Source organism: Squalius cephalus (genome assembly GCF_949319135.1).
Source record: "Squalius cephalus genome assembly, chromosome: 10".
NCBI lineage: Eukaryota > Metazoa > Chordata > Actinopteri > Cypriniformes > Leuciscidae > Squalius > Squalius cephalus.
Genome location: NC_137131.1, coordinates 43,331,169 through 43,349,402, shown reverse-complemented (window position 1 = coordinate 43,349,402; position 18,234 = coordinate 43,331,169). Strand labels below are relative to the sequence as shown.

Genomic DNA, 18,234 nt, shown 5'->3' with positions numbered 1-18,234 from the left:
CACATCTGACTGCAACTATTAGAAATACATGCAAAAAACAGTTTGTTGTGTTTCAAACATTATAGTAGATAAATACACAGTAATAGACCAAATCAGAAAGATAACATGGGCTATTTATATTTATTAAAAACTTTTTCCCCAACATCAAGGATCTAAAAATGTATATGAATGTATACAGTATTTTATTTGTAGGCTCTGTCACTGGTCATCATTGAGTGTTTTGCTATATTAATACCCTTTCTTTATTTTATTTTATATTATATATACTGCAGTCTGACTCGGTGAATTTTGACAGTGTGATTTAAAAAAAAAAATATTCCGTGTTATTTCTAAATTAATATGAGCTCATAAAATTAGTGATTGCACACTTTCTTTCATCTTTACTCGTATTTACTGTTGCACTTCATGTTGTCTTTGTCCTGAAACTATTTCATCCTTCTGTATTATTATATGTGCAGTCATGACTTGTGAGATTTAGAAACATCATTTAAAAGAGTTTAAGATGCAGTTTAGTCTGTCATAAGGCAGGAGCTGCTGCAACTGCTCACATATATAGTAAAAACCAGTTAATTATGTGTAAACCGCTACAGTAAAAGCATAAACTCACCCACGAATGTCCAGAGATTTCGCGCCACTAGCAGTTTCTACCCCGCGTGTTTCCGGGACACAGCGCTTGTATTTCCGGTGGCCACATGAGGCGCTGTGTGGCCCAAAACTGAACCTCACTACAAACACTTTAACCTATTCATAGTACATTATATCGTAAATAGTTTACATTTAATAAATGTATAAAGGATCAACAGAAGAGAATAATGTGAATCTAATGGATTTAGTTCCATGCATGAACTCTTTAGATTGTAGCAATTAGATCCAGAAATGCAATTGCCTGACATTGTTTATGACACGTGTCTGATGATGTAAACTGCAATGAAATACCATTAGCCTAAATGTCAATATATTTTCCAAATTTTCCAAAACCTTATCTGTATCTGCTTACTAGACTCTATACTTGGTATCCTATAAGCTACACGAAATCCTAAACAAGCAAATATGATTTTAGTCCTGTAAATAATGTATTTACATTTATTTACAGTATTTTGCATCGACACATAAGAAACATGTTTAAACGTGTTATTTAAAAAACACATGAAATGAGTAATATAGACAATTTGAATACAACATACAAGGAAAACTTTTAATTAATGAAAAAGTTCATTAAAAAAATACATGTTTATAGACCTACACAATGCCAGTGTTGGAGAAAGTTACTTTAAAGAGTAACCCAACACATTGATATGCAATACTTCTGTGTAACTTTATCTCGTCTGGGCTGGGCTTCCTTGCTTGAAAAAGTAACTCAGATATTTTGTTTTGTATTTAAAAGTAATGCATTACTTTACTAGTCGTAACGCATTACCCCTAACACTGCACAATGCACATTCTCAAATAGAGTTTCACTTAAAAACTAGTGCTGTCAATCCATAAAAAATGTTTTTTTCTGGAATTAAATCGCAATTAAAAACAGTTTTTAATTTAACAATTAATGTAGAAACAACTTAGCATAGAAAGAAGACAGTATATTTGCAATCTGTTGTAATGGCATCAATGGAAAATAGAGCGAGCTTTGGTGAAAACTAAGAGAATATTTAATGACTACTGTAACGCAGTTAGATGTTGTGAGGCGGGAACCGGCTAAAATCAAAAGATTTTACTAACAAAATAAAACAAATACAAAAACAAAAGTAAAGAAGGAGTCCCTCACGGTCGACTGCCGCCACACATAATACAACAAAACATCAAATAAAATACTCCAGGCCTGGTCCTCTCTCCTCCTTCACTATCGTCTAACTAACATCACATTATGACGTGTCTTGATGCCTTCCGACCTTGGAATATTTGAATGTAAATGAACACTGTAAAAAAAGTACAATGAGTACAAAAAATATTTTTTAAGTACAATCAACTTGACAGTCATTTCAAGTTAAATTATATTAAACTGACAAAAAAAAACCTTGCTAATGGAATCTCGTATAACTAGAAATTGCAAATTGAAATTGCTTGAAACTTTAGTACTTAGCAGATGCTTTAGTATAGAGATTTGTCTGACTTGCCACTAAAAAAGTGGTCTGTGAAAGTGATTTTGTGCCTCTTTGGGATCATGGCACCATTAGGTGCTGTTCACTTGCAGAACGCAAGTTGCTGGATGGCAAGTAGGTCTGAAGTAATGTTGTCATGACTTAGTGATTGATAAATTTTGCAAGTATAATCCCTACAAGAGCACCGCAGACTATTCCCATGCCAGACCCTGAAACTCTTGAGCTCCAACAACTGCTCCAACAAGAGCTCCAACCAAAACCAATATCAGTAATAATGTGTTGGGGCTGATGTGGTTGTCATTTCTCACTGTAAAAGAAAATAACACCATTAATCAGTGCTTCAGTAATTGAGAGAACAGCTTTAGGTTTAGTGGAGAAATACTCACCGTCAGGAGGAATTAACTCATAACTTCTATGTCTCCGTCTGACCCCACTCATCTCGATCTTTTTATCATCTTGTGGAATGAAGAAATCACCATTATTCTCATCTAATATCAATCCATAATGGTGTCTAATCATATTATTTTATTGTTGAAATAAATAAATCACACAGAAGGACTGACCTACCTTTAGAGAGTGTATCAGCCATGATCTCAGTGTGTGAAGCTGTCTTTGCACACAGTCGGTTCTGCAGGTTTCACTGAATACACACAGACATTTTATCTTGCCTTATAATAAAAGACGTAACACTATTTTGTAGCACTTATGCTATTATGATTGATTAGTTTGTTAGCTCTGGGTTCACCGAGAACAGAAAAACTGCAGTCATTATAAGTTCACCATGTTAAGGACATTTTTCCTTTATTCTGTATTAAAACACTTTCATTAATGCCGTTTATGGTGTTTGTGAAGTTTGAACAATACTTTACCCTGGTAAATTAATCTTTAGTGTGACTGTCTTGCCTGTGTGTTCTCCATGTGTGGCTTGTGTAATGCTGCACAATGGATGGAAATAGATCAATCCTACATAAAACACAACATAACACACAAAGGAATTATGATCAGGCCTCATAATACAGTCGTAATAACTCAACATGAAATAGCACAAATAACCCATGCTCAGTGTGTAAACTGAACACAGAAAAGTCTGTGAAGTGGCTTGTGCAGATCAGCTCTGACGTCACCGAGTCAATCATACAAACCCATGATATTCTCTGATTTAGAAGATATCCTGATCATCAAATTACAATTATTATAATTCTCAGTGTTAAACATGCTAACATATCACACTGAAGTAGGCTTTAAATGAACATTTAAAATAAAAGTTTTTCTTTTGCAAAATTACATTTCCTTAAAGCCTAAACACTGGCTTTACTCCCTTCAAACTTGAATGATCACGGTTTCATTACATCATTGTCGGACAACACTCTTATCAGAATCATTTCTGTTAAGCTTGTGTATATTTTTAGTTAAAGCTGTTAATTTATAAAGCAATATCCTCCTGGGACCCAGAAACAGACTTTTATTTTTTATAAAAGTTTGGAAAAAGTTTGTTTGGAAGTTTCACAGTGAAAACTGCCTTTCCTTTAAAAATAAATGACATTAATTTAGAGATCAAGTTTAACACTCTTATTGTCACGGTACAGACAGAGGCAGACAGGTAAATAGTGAAACTGATGTTTTATTGAACAGAGGCATGGAGTGGAACAGCAGATGAAATAGGTGAGTATGCAAATGGAGAATCAGATCAGGATGATGAACTTAGCTGATGATAATATGGATGTATGCAGACGGCGGGACTGGAGACGGCAGGCTGATGACTGGAGAAAGAAGACAGATGACAGGCGATCAGAGATTCGAGGGGCTGCCAACTCTCACGCATTGCACGTGAGACTCACGCGCTCTCACGCCACACATCCATTTTCTCACGCACAGAAAAATTGCGGAGCAAAGAGGTAATATTAAACCAATTCTCAGCTCTTAGATTCCGTCAATTTTATTACGAAATTCAGACAAAAATACGTTTGGCGCTTGTAAATGTGACGTGACAGATCGCTGAGCGCCTCAGTTCAAGTGCACGTGAACCGATCATCTGTTACTTTTTTATTTAAAGATGCAGTACAACTTACTGAAAGTATACATAATATCGACCAATTAGTGTTTTTCAACCCCGGAAAGAGGTCAATATATAACAGCAGGAGAACAATTATGTCACATAACGTTACATTTACCTCAGGAAAGCCATTTAATGACCATAGCATGTTAATTGAATAGAAAAAATAGCTTGAGAGGAGATTTTGCTGAGCACTATATTACATATTTATTATAGCTATTTTTACTTATGTCATTAAATAATTGTTATTATAACAAAAATGCATTATATTTTATTTAATTTGTTATGTTTAACCTTTAATAATACCAGCAGAGTGGGCCCTCTATGTTTACAGCATTAGGTGAGATTATTTTTGTAAATATAATTTAAAATAAACATGTATCCAAATTAGTCAATATTGAATCAAAATCGGAATCAAATCACAAGAATGGAATTGAAATCTTGAACTTTTTGTCAAGCAATAATAAAAACTGTATCCTACCAGTTAGTTACCTACGGAAGCGTATTGCATTCACTTGAGAAAAAAATATATACTCTGTTTTTCTGAATTAACGACTTAATTATCTCAGAATTACGAGATAATTTTTCTTGAAAAAAAATTTTTTTGGTCTGTTTTTCTGAATTAACGACTTAATTATCTCAGAATTACGAGATATGTTTTTCTTGTAAAAAAAAATTTCACTCTGTTTTTCTGAATTAACGAGTTAATTTTTCCTGGGAAAAATTTTTTTTTGCTCTGTTTTTCTGAATTAACGAGTTAATTTTTCCAGAAAAAAAATGGTTTTGCTCTGTTTTTCTGAATTAATGAGATCCCTCAAAATCCTGCCAGGAGCTCTATTTTAGCTGGATTGCGTGGAAGTAAATATGTCCCACCTTTCAAGTTTAATCCGGTTTTATTTTAATTTGGGTTTGAGACATTGGGAAATTACGGAAGCGTATTGCATTCACTTGAGAAAAAAAAAAATACTCTGTTTTTCTGAATTAACGACTTAATTATCTCAGAATTACGAGATAATTTTTCTTGAAAAAAAATTTTTTTGGTCTGTTTTTCTGAATTAAATTAATATTTTCTGAAGTAAATATGTCCCACCTTTCAAGTTTAATCCGGTTTTATTTTAATTTGGGTTTGAGACATTGGGAAATACTGCTGTCTTTAAGTAATATAAATGGTATTGTTATTAGTATGTCAACTTTGCGCAGAAACCTCAAGACTTTGCGCCTGTTCAGACGAAAAGAACATTCTGATCTGCTTGACATTGCTGTGTTTCTCCAGGATCAGTTGAACCGATATGGTATGCTTCACGGATATAAGACGATGCATCTGAAATGCATTCAGGCTGGCTACGTGGTGACACAAGAGACAATCAGGCAATTGTTGAAAATACTAGATCCCCACGGAGTGCAACTGAGGCGCCGGAATCGTCTTCGGCGACGTATGTATTGTAATCCAGGCCCGAACTTTTTATGGCATGTTGATTCATATGATAAACTCAAACCATATGGGATCTGCATCAATGGTGCAATCGACGGGTTTTCACGAATGATGATATGGCTACATGCATACTCTACAAGTAGTGACCCGAAGGTCATCGCTGGATACTTTATTGATGCGGTGTTATCAAGGAATGGGACAGCCACCCGAATTCGCTCCGACTTAGGGACAGAGAACTGTTACATGGAACAGATGCAGAGGTTCTTGAGACATGATCATACGGACGACTATTCGAGAAATTGCTATTTGTATGGCTCAAGCAATCATAACCAACGGATAGAGCATTGGTGGGGATTTTTGAGGAAGCAGCATGCACAGTTCTGGATCAACCTATTTCAAGATCTAAAAGATTCTGACGACTTCTCCGGTGACTTCCTAGACAAAAGTCTAATACAGTTCACATGTCTTGAAATAATAGAGGTAAGAAATCTGCTTTAGACATGTAAATTGTGATATGTCATTCAGCTATAGATTTTGTGAATACGCCCAAAATATTGTGACATGCAGCATAATTATCTCATTAGGTCTAACAACTGTTCCATAACAGAAGCAAATGGGCGATAACCATTAGTTATTTAATTAGATTATAAAAATTGATTTGTAGATCACAATTTTTCCTACATATAGTTGACTTTTTAAGAGATAAGTGGATCTCAGTATAAGTAGTTTTAGCAGCAGCCTACATCTACAACAATAAAATGCAACACAAACATTAATGCAGCTGTAATATTTATCCTGTTGCATGAATGTTGCACAAACTGCTATCTAATATTAACCCAAAAATATCATAATAGTAAAACACTGACTAGGAAAATTTACCGCACTATTAGTAGCCTACTTTTATTCATTTAATTCTGGTAGTTATGTAAATTTTGGTGAAAGAAAATAGTTTCTCTGCATTAGTGGGACACAGTATGTGAGAGAGGGGTCACTTATCTGACCCTGATCATATAACACAAATCTTAACATACAGAGATTTATTGTTTTCAAATATAGAATTTAACATGCATGAAACTGTTTGAGAAACAGCTCTACTGTATCATACTGGACCATACACATTTATTTTGCCTGCAGGTGGTATTGCAACAGTGTGGACTAATTTTCTTACTTTCCCACTCTTTTTCTTTATATTTAGAGAGAACTGCAGGATGTTGTTCACCTCTGGAACACTCACAGAATTCGCCCATCCAGAAATGCTGTGTCTCCAGGTGGACGGCCAGGGATGATGTACACCCTACCACAACTTTTTGGTGCTAGGGAGTACCTTAAAGAGGCATCCCAACAGAAGATACAGGCTTGTAGGGAGGAATGTCGTGAGAGAGGACCATATCCCTGCGATAATACAGTGTTTGACATTTGTTGCCTTGCCATGGCAGAATGTTCTTCATCCACCAACCTCTCCAGAGGAAGCCATTGATCTTTACATGTTCTTACGTGCTTACATACGTAGCCAAATTTAATAATCACAAGTTGTTCTACTGGATCAAATGACTGAATCTGAGCACCCACTCATAGCCAAAAAAAAAAACAGAATTGCAGTTTGGACAAAAAAGGTTATATACCATGACATTAACTGTAAATGTTTTACAGAAGTACTGTGTTTAAGCAATCAATAATAGACGACTCTTTCATAATTAACATCTCCCAACTGAGCTCCATATCATCTCTTTTTATTCATCATGTAAAAAGTACATCTCAACCACAGAACTGGGAACAATCCTGTACCTTCAAATGAAAGGTATCACATGTTGCCATTGTCAAAAATGGCACATTAGTCCTTATGGTGGAACTATTTCATATCCCCAGATGTGGTCTGTCACACTTTGGGCTCATTGTAAACAGGGCAACCTACATGATGTTTGGATGGCCTTTAAATCAAACATATTATTGTATCTTGTTATCATGCGTCTCTGGGCTGCAAATAAAGCACTTTTTTTACACAATTATTTGGCATCATATAAATACATGCTAAACCAGTGCAGTGCAAAAAAAAAAATTCTCCCCAGTGTGATTTACTGTGTAGGAAATAGGCCTATTTGGTAATGTAGAGATGACTGTTTAAATATGTTGTCTAAAGAGTGCTGGTGAATGCAGAGTGCTGTCAAAACTCAGTAATTCTACTGTGTGAGACAAGATCCATGTGTGTTATCTGCAGTAAAGATCCGATTTGTTTGAAAACATCTGTACAAAACCAGAGAAACCAGTGCTTTTTATTTGTAAAAAGCAGAACACCTTCTAATATACAGTGCTGTATGTTAGAACAGATTTCCAAACACTGCCAATATTAAGATTTAACATGAGCTGACATTACCTCAGGGTCCAAGTTAATTTTAATTTCTCAATGAAAATACAACTTTACAAGAACATTCCTTTTAAATTGTCCCCAAAAGTATGCTCCTAAACTGCTAACAGAAATGATGGCTTACATAAAAGTAAATTTAAAATGTTGGTACATGTATCTAAATCACTTACAAATGAAAATGTATCCACGTGCAAACGTACATGAGTAAAAGGCTTATAATTGTTTTGTTTTTGGTTAAGTGGACCTTCAAGTATATTAAAATGTTCAGCTACTCAATATGTTTCTACAGGCAGTCTGGTAATAACAGCAACTGCATATGGAACGTTGCAAAACATGTCGCCATTGTCAAAATGGCAAATTTGTCCTCATGGTGGAACTATTCAGCATGAACAAATGTGATTTGACACACTTTGGGCCCACTGTAAAAAGGGCAACCTAAATGGCATTTGAATGATCCTATCAATAAATCAAACTTATTATTGTATCTTGTTATCATGTGTAAATATTTCTATGGGCTGGATATATTCGGAGTCCATTAACAAAATGTTTATCAGTCAGTAAACATGTTTCCACAGTAAGTTTGGTAATGACATTCTGGATAATACTGAAAAACATAAAATAAAATAAAATCACCCTGCGCTCATAATGCACCACCTGAGTTAATTACTTCCCCTATGTGCTCTGTCTCACGTTTACACACTATCTAAAGATAAACAGATGGCACTGATAAGGCTATAACTGGGCAAGAGGGAAGAATGTGTACATGTGAGTGAATGAGACACTTCTATGCAATATCCATTGCATAGAAGTTGCTGGACAGTATAGCCTCCATTTCAGCTCGGAGGTCAGGATAGCTGTTGTAAGTTGATGGCAGCTCTAAAGTTGGGCCACAAGTATGTGCAATAGGCCGCCTTGATAACCCTTCCAAAGGGGTGAATATGACTTGAATGTTTTTAACGCAGATGACATCAGACCCTGTCACGAATCTCAACATCTTCCGGAGGCCTATCTCATCCAATCCCCTGATGTACTGATGTAAAAATTGCAAACTTTGGTTCTCTGCTGGAGTAGCTGGAGAGGCTGTGATCAACTTTAATACCTTTCGGGTTGATGGTTTAAGATCGTCATACATCTTCTGCATATCCAGCAAGCTAGGAAAGAACTCCCTAAGAGTTGGTCCTGCGACTGCTGCAATGTTATCCAGAGCATATTTTGGTTGCTGGATTATTTGCTTGTGGGCCACTTGGAGAAGCACAGCTTTCAAGTTCTCTTGTGTTGGTACTGTTCTTACTCCCATGCGATCCATAAGATCAAGAAGCTCATCTTTATCATCACTATCAAGGGCGTCTCGCAAAGCAGTGGACAAGAGATCGCGCTCAGACTGACTAAGATACAACATTAGTGAGTCAAACAATAAATCAGGTGAGACAGTGTGTTCACCAAATGTGATTGCTGCTGTAAAGGCTTGAGCCAGCCGAGAAGGAAAATATCCATGGTCCTTCAATCCCTTGACCATTATCCTACCAACAGATTTCCATTCTTCCTCTTGCCATTTTGGGGATAGTGATGGCACCCTCATATCTGCACCCTCAGCTGCACAGTCTAAAAACTCTGTCCAGAAGGCAGCATATACATCCCTGGACACGCCATCAGCATCTGCCCCCATTTCATGAATGAAGCTGTATTTTACAGAGTAGGACATCATCGCTTCATCCTTAAATTGGGTAATCAGTTCCTCCAAGAGATTGACTCTGTGGAGTTTCACTGTCACATGCAAAAGTTCATAATTAGGACTTAATGGGCCAGCAGGCACTGTGTCAGAATGGACAGGAGTTGAGCTGTAGGCGTTGCTGTTTATCTGTGCCACTTCTATAGGCTCATGCAAGATTGTGTCATCAAGATCTTCTAAAAATGGTCCACCTTGCAAAGGGCCAAAAATGACCTCTGATGTATCACACAAAGATGTAAGATCAACAATCTCTACAGCAGTAGAGACAAAAGCTTCCACAGTGTGTGTCTGCTGTTCACTGTCATGTGTTTCTTGTGTTAGCTGCTCATTATCTTCTGTTGTGTTTTTCTGTCGCTCATTTAGCCCCGCTGCATCTATCTGTTCATCAGTTCCTTCTGTCATCTCTGTGAACACTTCATCAGTTCCTTCTGTCATCTCTGTGAACACTTCATCTCCATTTGTCAGGTGCTCTGTGAACAAGTAAAATCTTAAAATCCCCAATTTATGCGTCTCATAGAGCTCTCCCACACTAACACCCTCATCAAGGCATGCTTCCTGAAAGTCCACAATGTTGTGACTGAACTCTTCCCACTTTCCCTTTCTGGATTTCTCATTGGGGAAAAAAAGCTTTTTAGCTTGTGATAGAATCTCTGTTTTTGTGGCGTTCTTGGAAATATCAAGAACTCTGGTTCCTCCACCATTGCGTTTTCTCACTTGTTTCTTGTCGTGTATCCATCCTAGTTCTATTTTCCTTGTCATCTTCACGGCCCTTTTGTTTTTTCTCAGATGTATCTTTTTTGGCTGCATAGGATGCTCCTCAAAATCTTGATCTATGTCTTTATTGCTTGTCGATGTGCCCATCTTTCTTCTAAGCTTTTCAAATAAGGACAGTTTTTTTAGATCATCACCACCTTTTCTCTGTTTTTCCATACAGAAACGCCTTGTAGCAATCCTATCACCATATGCTGGAATGTAAGCAGTCAAAGTGTCATCATCTATTTCTCCAACTACCGAGCTGTCAATCTGTAATGAAAACAAAACAATACAGTAAGATGTAAGTAAGTGAGTAATCTAAGAGATGGCTATATTTCCATGAGTGAAAATTAATTTCTTAGCAATAGCTACAAATCAGCAATTTAATTCTATTTTTTTTCACTTGCTTGTTTCTTATTTTGCAGTTATGTAAACTGCTGTCTAAAAAAATGGTTGTAACCATAACAATAAAGTTTCATTGACATAATGATGCAGAAAATACAGTGTATTAACAGTGAAAATCCTTGACATCAAAGTTAAGCAGGGGATTGATTACTTTCATATATCCCTCTTTAATTATATAACCATTTACCTCAATTACAAGTAAAGCCATTCTCCCATATATTAATGCTATTATGTACTCCATAATATTGCTATTCCATATTGATTCTATACTTCATCTCCCAACCAAGGCCTGTGCTGGCATCTAAACATTACTCCATCCTTTTAAAACAATATCAAATCACAACAAAATGGAAAGCAGTAATTGTAAGGGCACAATATTTTATTTTGTGTATTTATTTATTATTTCAAACATATAAGTCAGCACTTTGCCTGAATGTATAATGATGATGCTACTGCACATTACAGTCTAACTACTGTTACTTGTTTATGTAGGGTAGCAGGGTATATGCAGGAATCTTGAAGTTAATTTTAATACATTTTCAAGACTTTTTCAAGACTTCTCAATATTTTTTAATACCTCACCGCCACTTCAAGCTGTAACCATTTACATCAGTGATACTTTTAACTTAAAGGTGCTATCAGTGATGTCACTCGTCTTTTAGGCCTAAACGTTTTTTTTTTTCACCTACCGCAAACATCTCCTCACAATCCGCTAGCTGCCTGTCCCCTGAACACACTGTAAAAATAGATAGCCTAGTCTCCACAAAAGCAGCTCAAACAAACTGAGCAACAAACAGAGGAACCCTCAATCAGGAAACATAACAGACTGTTCCAGCCAATAAACAACTAATGTGGGGTGGGGTCGGGGGGTTATTGCACGGATGAGGAGGAGGGAGGGAGGGGCTAGCTAGCCTCCGTTTTGTTTGATAATAATTTCAAACATCAACAAGAGGTTAGGCCAACCGGGATCACTGATTGCACCTTTAACAGTTAAAAGAAGCTAGCGTTGGGGAGCTGCCGCTCTCGGCGGCTAGCAGCGGCTTTGTGGGACTTTAACGAGTTAATGCCCATTGACACACTTATTTTTTTCTTGCATTTTTTCTGTGCTTTTGAACTTCTGCCCGCCTGCCCGCTCGGGTGCTCTCAGAGGCAATTTACGAACACACCCACAATAGCCTAGTTTTTTCTGTACCTGTTCATTTTTTTTATAAAAATGACTAAATTCACACACTTTTACGATGTTTTTGGGACTCAAACTGTTGGACAGCTAATTCAGAAAAAATACTTTCAAAATGTAAGACTTTATAAAGCCGTGATAAGACTTTTTAATACTTTTTAAGGGTCTTAAAGGGATAGTTTACCCAAAAATGAAAATTGTGTCATCATTTACTCATCCTCAAGTTGTTTCAAACCTGTATGAATTTATTTCTTCTGCTGAACACAAAAAAAGATATTTTGAAGAATGTCAGTAATCAGACAGTTGATGGACCCCATTGACTTCCATAGTATTTTTTTTTCCTACTATGGAAGTCAATGGGGTCCATCAACTGCCTGATTACTGACATTCTTCAAAATATCTTTTTTTGTGTTCAGCAGAAGAAATAAATTCATACAGGTTTGAAACAACTTGAGGGTGAGTAACTGATGACACAATTTTCATTTTTGGGTGAACTATCCCTTTAATTTTCCCAAAATTGATTTATCACCTTTTAATACTTTTCAAGACCCCGCGGATACCCTGGGTAGATAACAAAATATAGAGTGAATTGACTTCTAAAGATACCTATAATAAACCTTATTTTACAGGGCTAGAATAGGGAATACATGAATGAATTGTTGGAAGAGGCAGGTGTACTTGGCATAAAAAAAGAAATCGGAAGCACTGGCACTAAATGTGATAGGGTTACAATTTATGACGATTACTTGTATAATCTGCTGAGATTCAGTAAAATGTGAGACAATTAAAATGAATATATTGCAGGAATGAATGTGCTGTCACCTACATGATCTTGCTGCATTTTCTGAATATTTTCCTCAGGAATCCCTCGGCTCTGAAGAAACATCCACAGACCATCATCTTGTGGGAGGGGGGTATTTGAAGACGTAGCCATAGCTGGCCTGGAACAATTGTCAAAAAAAAAGCAGCATTTATGTAAATATGTATTGCACCACAAATATAAACAGATTTAATTAGGTCTGTACCCTCAAAAATGTAATTGCTTTAAATATCTCAAATATGTATTTCGGGATTTTTACGAGAACCTTAATAAAAGCCAAGAGTGTGATAACGTTGCTAAAAATGGATGGTTTATGTATCAAACTGTATAGGTAGGCAACTATAGGACTTTCTTATCACTTGGAAGTCCAACTGTCTTGAGCATTTGAATGTGATCACCTTTAACAGTAACATTACTCAAAATCGTAGAGAAGGCTAGACTCAAGAACAAGGTCAATAGTGTTGATACACAGGCTATATGTACTCATTTATCTGTGAATAACTGCACAACCAGAAAATATATAACTTGCTTTGGAAAGCTTCAAAAACCTAGCTTTGTTTCTAAATTATTAAATGCATCAAGTACACAGTTTAGAAAAATATCAACAAATTAAACAATTACTGGACGCATATGCCTAGTTACAAAGCAAAAGAGAGGGCACAACAAAAGAAACCGAAGCAATATCATAATATATTCAACATTATTATTGGTGTAGCACGTGCAAAACTCGCTGGCTCTCAAACGGGCAAAATTCAGAATGTTTGTTTACTGTTATGTCGCGATGTCCAACATGATGCATGCACTGGGGATTTTCGACGTGATTTTTTATCTCCCCCTGACAGCAACCTCTCTGTTTTTCGAGGACCTCTTGATTTACAAATTAAGCACTAAAGTACAGCAAATAGCGTGGTTTCCTTATCCTAGCAAATAAATTGAAAGGAAGGTAACCTAGATAACGTAATTTTCCTCCTAAAAATCACACGTAATTATGCCCTCGACCTTAAAAGTTATAGTTCCTTTTGCTACTAACAAATATTAGCTTAACATTACATAAGTAAGCCTAACTTACCAACTGCAGTTGATGGTGTAACTTAAGTTAACGTAGTTAGTAAAAAAAAAAAAAAAATGCCCAAAACATTCACGTTAACGATATATGTTTATAAACAGCTTTTCTAACCTCGTTTTACATGTTGTCAAGCGAACAGTTAGCAGACATCATTTGGCAATGACATGTAACTATAATAACTTGGCTATCTTACCTGCATTAAACCCATGTAGCCTAGGCCTGGCACTGTTGTTGTTAGCATCAGCAACTGTGGCCTGACGTTGCTTCGTGCAGGTGAGAGCTTCTAGCAGGATTTCGAGGGATCTCGTTAATTCAGAAAAACAGAGTGAATTTTTTTTTTTACAAGAAAAACGTATCTCGTAATTCTGAGATAATTAACTCGTTAATTCAGAAAAACAGAGTGAATTTTTTTTTTACAAGAAAAACGTATCTCGTAATTCTGAGATAATTAAGTCGTTAATTCAGAAAAACAGAGCAAAAAAAAATATTTTCAAGAAAAATTATCTCGTAATTCTGAGATAATTAAGTCGTTAATTCAGAAAAACAGAGTAGAATTTTTTTTTTCTCAAGTGAATGCAATACGCTTCCGTAGTTACCAAATGATTGTCAAAACAATTACACTTATTGTGATGCAATATTTGTCAAAAGTTGACAGCCCTGAGTTCAGATAAGTGCTCTTCGGGTGTATCGAGGAGTCTGTACATCAGGCAAAGACGAGACCAGACAATGAAGTGAAGGGGAAGTGTCTTTATATAGAGTGTGTTGATGATGAAGTGCAGGTGCGGTGAATCAGAACCCCGGGGAGAGTGAACGAGTGGGCGGGGTGTGCAGATCTACGTTTACATGTGGCCGGTTATTTTCATAAACGGACATTTCACCCTCTCCGTTTGCAGAACAGTGTTCATTTACACAAACCCGTGTATATGCCGTCAAAAGCATGCCAAACCTGTAGGTGGCAGTGTAACGAGAAGCTCAAGCCCATGTCAGCCAATCAGAATCCCCAAAATATAGGTCGCACCTTTGACGCAGTGCAAGTTCTGTCGCAGTCTCAATATGCGTTCTTCAGCGATCTTGCGTCCTTGTGTTCTCGTTTTACGTCATCATTAACAGTCGAAGTTCAGACCCAATTCTCAAGAACGCAAGTACAGAGGACGCATGAAAGAACCCGGATGTGTTCTTGATACCGAGGATGCATCGAATGCAGACTTGAGCTAGTACTCGCCTGGTGTCCCAGAAGTCATTGCGGCCGGTTCCGAGTTCGTTCTTCCAAGGAAGCTTGGCAAGACCGGTCTCCACGAGAACACAAGTCCGTTCTCTGCGTTCTTGGAATTGAGAAACAGCCATATGAAGAGAATTGGCACTCTCTGGTTACTTCCGGTTTCTGGACTGGCTGCAGTAACACGTCTCTGTCCATGCGGGGGCGCTCGCAGGCGAGTGCAGAATGAATGGAGGTCTATGGCGAAAAACCCTCAAAATCCACTTTTCTCAGGATATAATTTTTTGTCTAGTAATTTGAATGTTGTATTCGAAAGGATGCAAAGAAATTACACATTGCTGGGTGTTAGATTTTTTAGTCACTTATTTGGTTTAAAAAGTCTTTTAAAATGTCAATGACGTCAGAATGCTGACGTCATTAGCAGAATGCTAGCGTGTTATGGGCAACAAAAACTCAACCTGTAAGAAATCGAAAAGAAATAAGTACTCGTTCATTCAACTTTCGACCTAAAATCCATGTTGAACTTGCAAAACCTACAATAAAATCTGAGATTTCTCAACGGCAATCGGGTGAAAGAGACACATTTAGCCGACTAGCCCCATAGACTCCCATTCATTCTGCACTCGCCCGCGATCACCTCCAGTGGAATTCTAATGGAACTGCAACCAAGATTGATACAATGGGGCTAATAGGAAGTGCCATGGCTCTCCGTAGACGGGCTCTGTTTGGTTTTGCTCAGTTTACATGCAAACGTGCAAACAGAGTTTTCCAAAATCTCCACTCCGGCTGGAGTTTTTAGAAAGAATCGTTTTCAGAGGCGAATTCTCCGTTTGCGTGTAAACTAGGGGCACAATCGAAGGGAAATGTGTCCATGACCTTGTCCCCTCCATATCTATGCGGCCCGTGCCCTCATGACATTGAACGCAGTAGGCTAGGCTACTAGGCAGGTCGTCAGGAATAAGCTGGATATTGAAAACGAATCATTGAATCATTTGACGTTCGTCAAAGGCGTTTTTACCGTGAAATTAGAGTTCCGTGTCTTTATTAAAATCAACATATTAATAATAAACTCTGAACCACCCACAATTAATTGGAATTTTATTTTTTAATACTTTTAATACCGACCAGCAGATTATCAGCCTCGTAATTCCCTATGCAGGAAAAAACCTTACATTCGAATCCAAACTCGCATCAAGAGATTCATAACATGTTAATTTCAGTGCACATTCACTATAAAGCAGTTATTGATGTGCTTTGAACAATTTGAACAGATAATTCCCAGACTGCTACGAGCGTGTAACTTACCCTCAGGCATCCCTTTTCTTCAACTCTGAATGTGGGCTTAGGTAGTGATGTGACATTTGAAGCGAGGCGTCGGAGCTTGCGTCGAGAAAAAATGGGCGTGCCAGATGAAGCTTTTTTTTTTTTTAATGCTTTATTTGAACATTCAGTTTACAATGTTAAATAACAGAATAAGAACACCAATAATTATTAAGAATAAAAAAATATAAAAATAGTGAAAGAAAACACTTCAACAATATCATTGTACAAAACAAAAAACAGTTAGACAGTGATGTAAGTAAAATAAAAGAAACAAAAACAAGACAAAAAAGAAAGACAGAGGGCATTACTTAAATGAAAAGATATCTAAACATTTAGTAAGGAAAAAAGTTTGTAGGTCTTGCAAATCGCTTTTGGGTTAAGGGAGGAAGAGATTGTAATCAAATAATGTTTTATCTCTCGTAAGAATACCAAAAAAATTGGTTTACAATTTGAAAACTTACATTTGTGAATATAAAATCTACATAGGAAAATAATTAAATTTATTATAAAGCAGGCATTTGAATCCGCTTCAAAAAATCCAAAAATAACAGTTTTGGGATTCATAGAGAAATTTTGCAAGATATTGCTTGAGATAAACCAACTAATATCTTTCCAAAGTTGCAAAGTATAACTGAGTATAACTGCACGATCAAAACCGTGTCAAAATCAAAACTGAATTTTTTTTTAAGAAATTTTTTGACTGGGTAAATATTATGAATTAATTTAAAAGATATTTCTTTTACTTTGTTTGTGAGGAGAAATCTTTGTTGTACGGACCATATATTTTTCCAATTTAAATGATCAAAAAGACCGTTCCAATATGAGATTGCAGGAGGTGCAGAAATAATGTTCTCAAGGAATAGAACTCTCACTTTATAATTTCTTCCTTTTTTTTCAGTGAAACATATCTCACCAATAGGAGTGTTGACAGGTTCAAGAGAAGATAATGAACCCAACGAGAGAGAGTTATTGTTGAAAAGCATGAGTATGCCAGATGGAATAGCATCCATAACTGTGGCAAACTCTTTGGGAGTTACCGGTATATTATATTCTGAAAGAAATTCTGCATACCTAAAAAGCAGACCTTCGTTATTAAAAAGCTGTCTAACATAAAATATGCCATTACTAACCAATGATTAAAACAAAGATTTATTTTTAAATAAAATACTCCTATTGTTCCATATGTAACACCGATGAGGAGAAAAGTTGTGCTTGTATATGAGAGTCCATGCCAAAAGAACTTGTTGATGAAAGTTAGATAGCTTGACAGGGAGTTTATAAATATCATAATTACACATTAGAGCAAACTCTGCACCACCAAGTTGCGAGAAGACAAGCTGAGGGAAGATATTCCAAATAGAGGAGGGATTTTTAAGGAATCGATTAAGCCAATTTATTTTAATTGTGTTATTTAGTAAACTAAAATCAATGAAGTTTAAGCCACCCTTTTTTGAGAATTCAGTATCACTGACTTTTTCAAATAATGGGATTTGTTTTCCATCAATAATTTTACAAGTGTGCTTAATGTATAGTGACTGAGCAGCATAAGTAAGGCGAGACAAACCCTCTACTTTAACAAGCAAACCTCTGCCTTTCAAAGAAAGGTCTCTCTGCAGCCAGCAGTTCAGGCGTTTCATTGTTTTTATAATAATTGGGTCCAAATTAGTAGAGCATCTAGAGTTATCTTTGGTTATTTGTATACCCAAATATGTAACACAGTTTTTAACTGCAATACCACAGATTGAAGAGAACATACTGTTTTTTATCGGAAGTAGTTCACATTTATTAAGATTTAGATGTAG

The 18,234-nt window shown here is 36.4% G+C and overlaps 3 protein-coding genes across 5 annotated transcripts in view; all 3 read right to left on the bottom strand.

Annotated features, from left to right (window-relative positions):
* The window catches only part of orc4 (origin recognition complex, subunit 4), a 13,354-nt gene extending 12,655 nt beyond the window's left edge, over positions 1-699 (bottom strand). The window contains exons 1-2 of one of the 3 annotated variants that reach the window (XM_079883021.1): positions 608-699; positions 1-15 (exon numbers count right to left, since the gene is read on the bottom strand). The exon at positions 1-15 is cut by the window's left edge and continues 98 nt beyond it. The gene's annotated coding sequence lies outside the window, so the exon portion shown is untranslated. The remainder of the gene's footprint in view (positions 16-607) is intronic. The other 2 variants (XM_079883022.1, XM_079883020.1) reach the window with 2 other exon arrangements.
* LOC307165431 (G-protein coupled receptor 4-like) overlaps positions 1-18,234 on the bottom strand; it is a 706,289-nt gene that overhangs the window by 635,745 nt on the left and 52,310 nt on the right. The window lies entirely within an intron of this gene.
* Positions 7,278-12,942, bottom strand: LOC307165995 (uncharacterized protein). Its single transcript, XM_079884083.1, has 2 exons — positions 12,834-12,942; positions 7,278-10,695 (listed from the first exon to the last, which is right to left on the bottom strand). The coding sequence occupies exons 1-2, from the start codon at positions 12,939-12,941 to the stop codon at positions 8,728-8,730; spliced, it is 2,076 nt and encodes a 691-aa protein (XP_079740209.1). The 5' UTR covers position 12,942; the 3' UTR covers positions 7,278-8,727.

Bases quoted from the DNA above. Each gene is read 5' to 3' on its own strand.
- LOC307165995 (XM_079884083.1), bottom strand. From the start codon at position 12,941: ATGGCTACGTCTTCAAATACCCCCCTCCCACAAGATGATGGTCTGTGG. The intron at 10,696-12,833 runs GTAGGTGACAGC...TTTTCATTACAG, and splicing joins AGAAAATGCAGCAAGATCAT to ATTGACAGCTCGGTAGTTGG.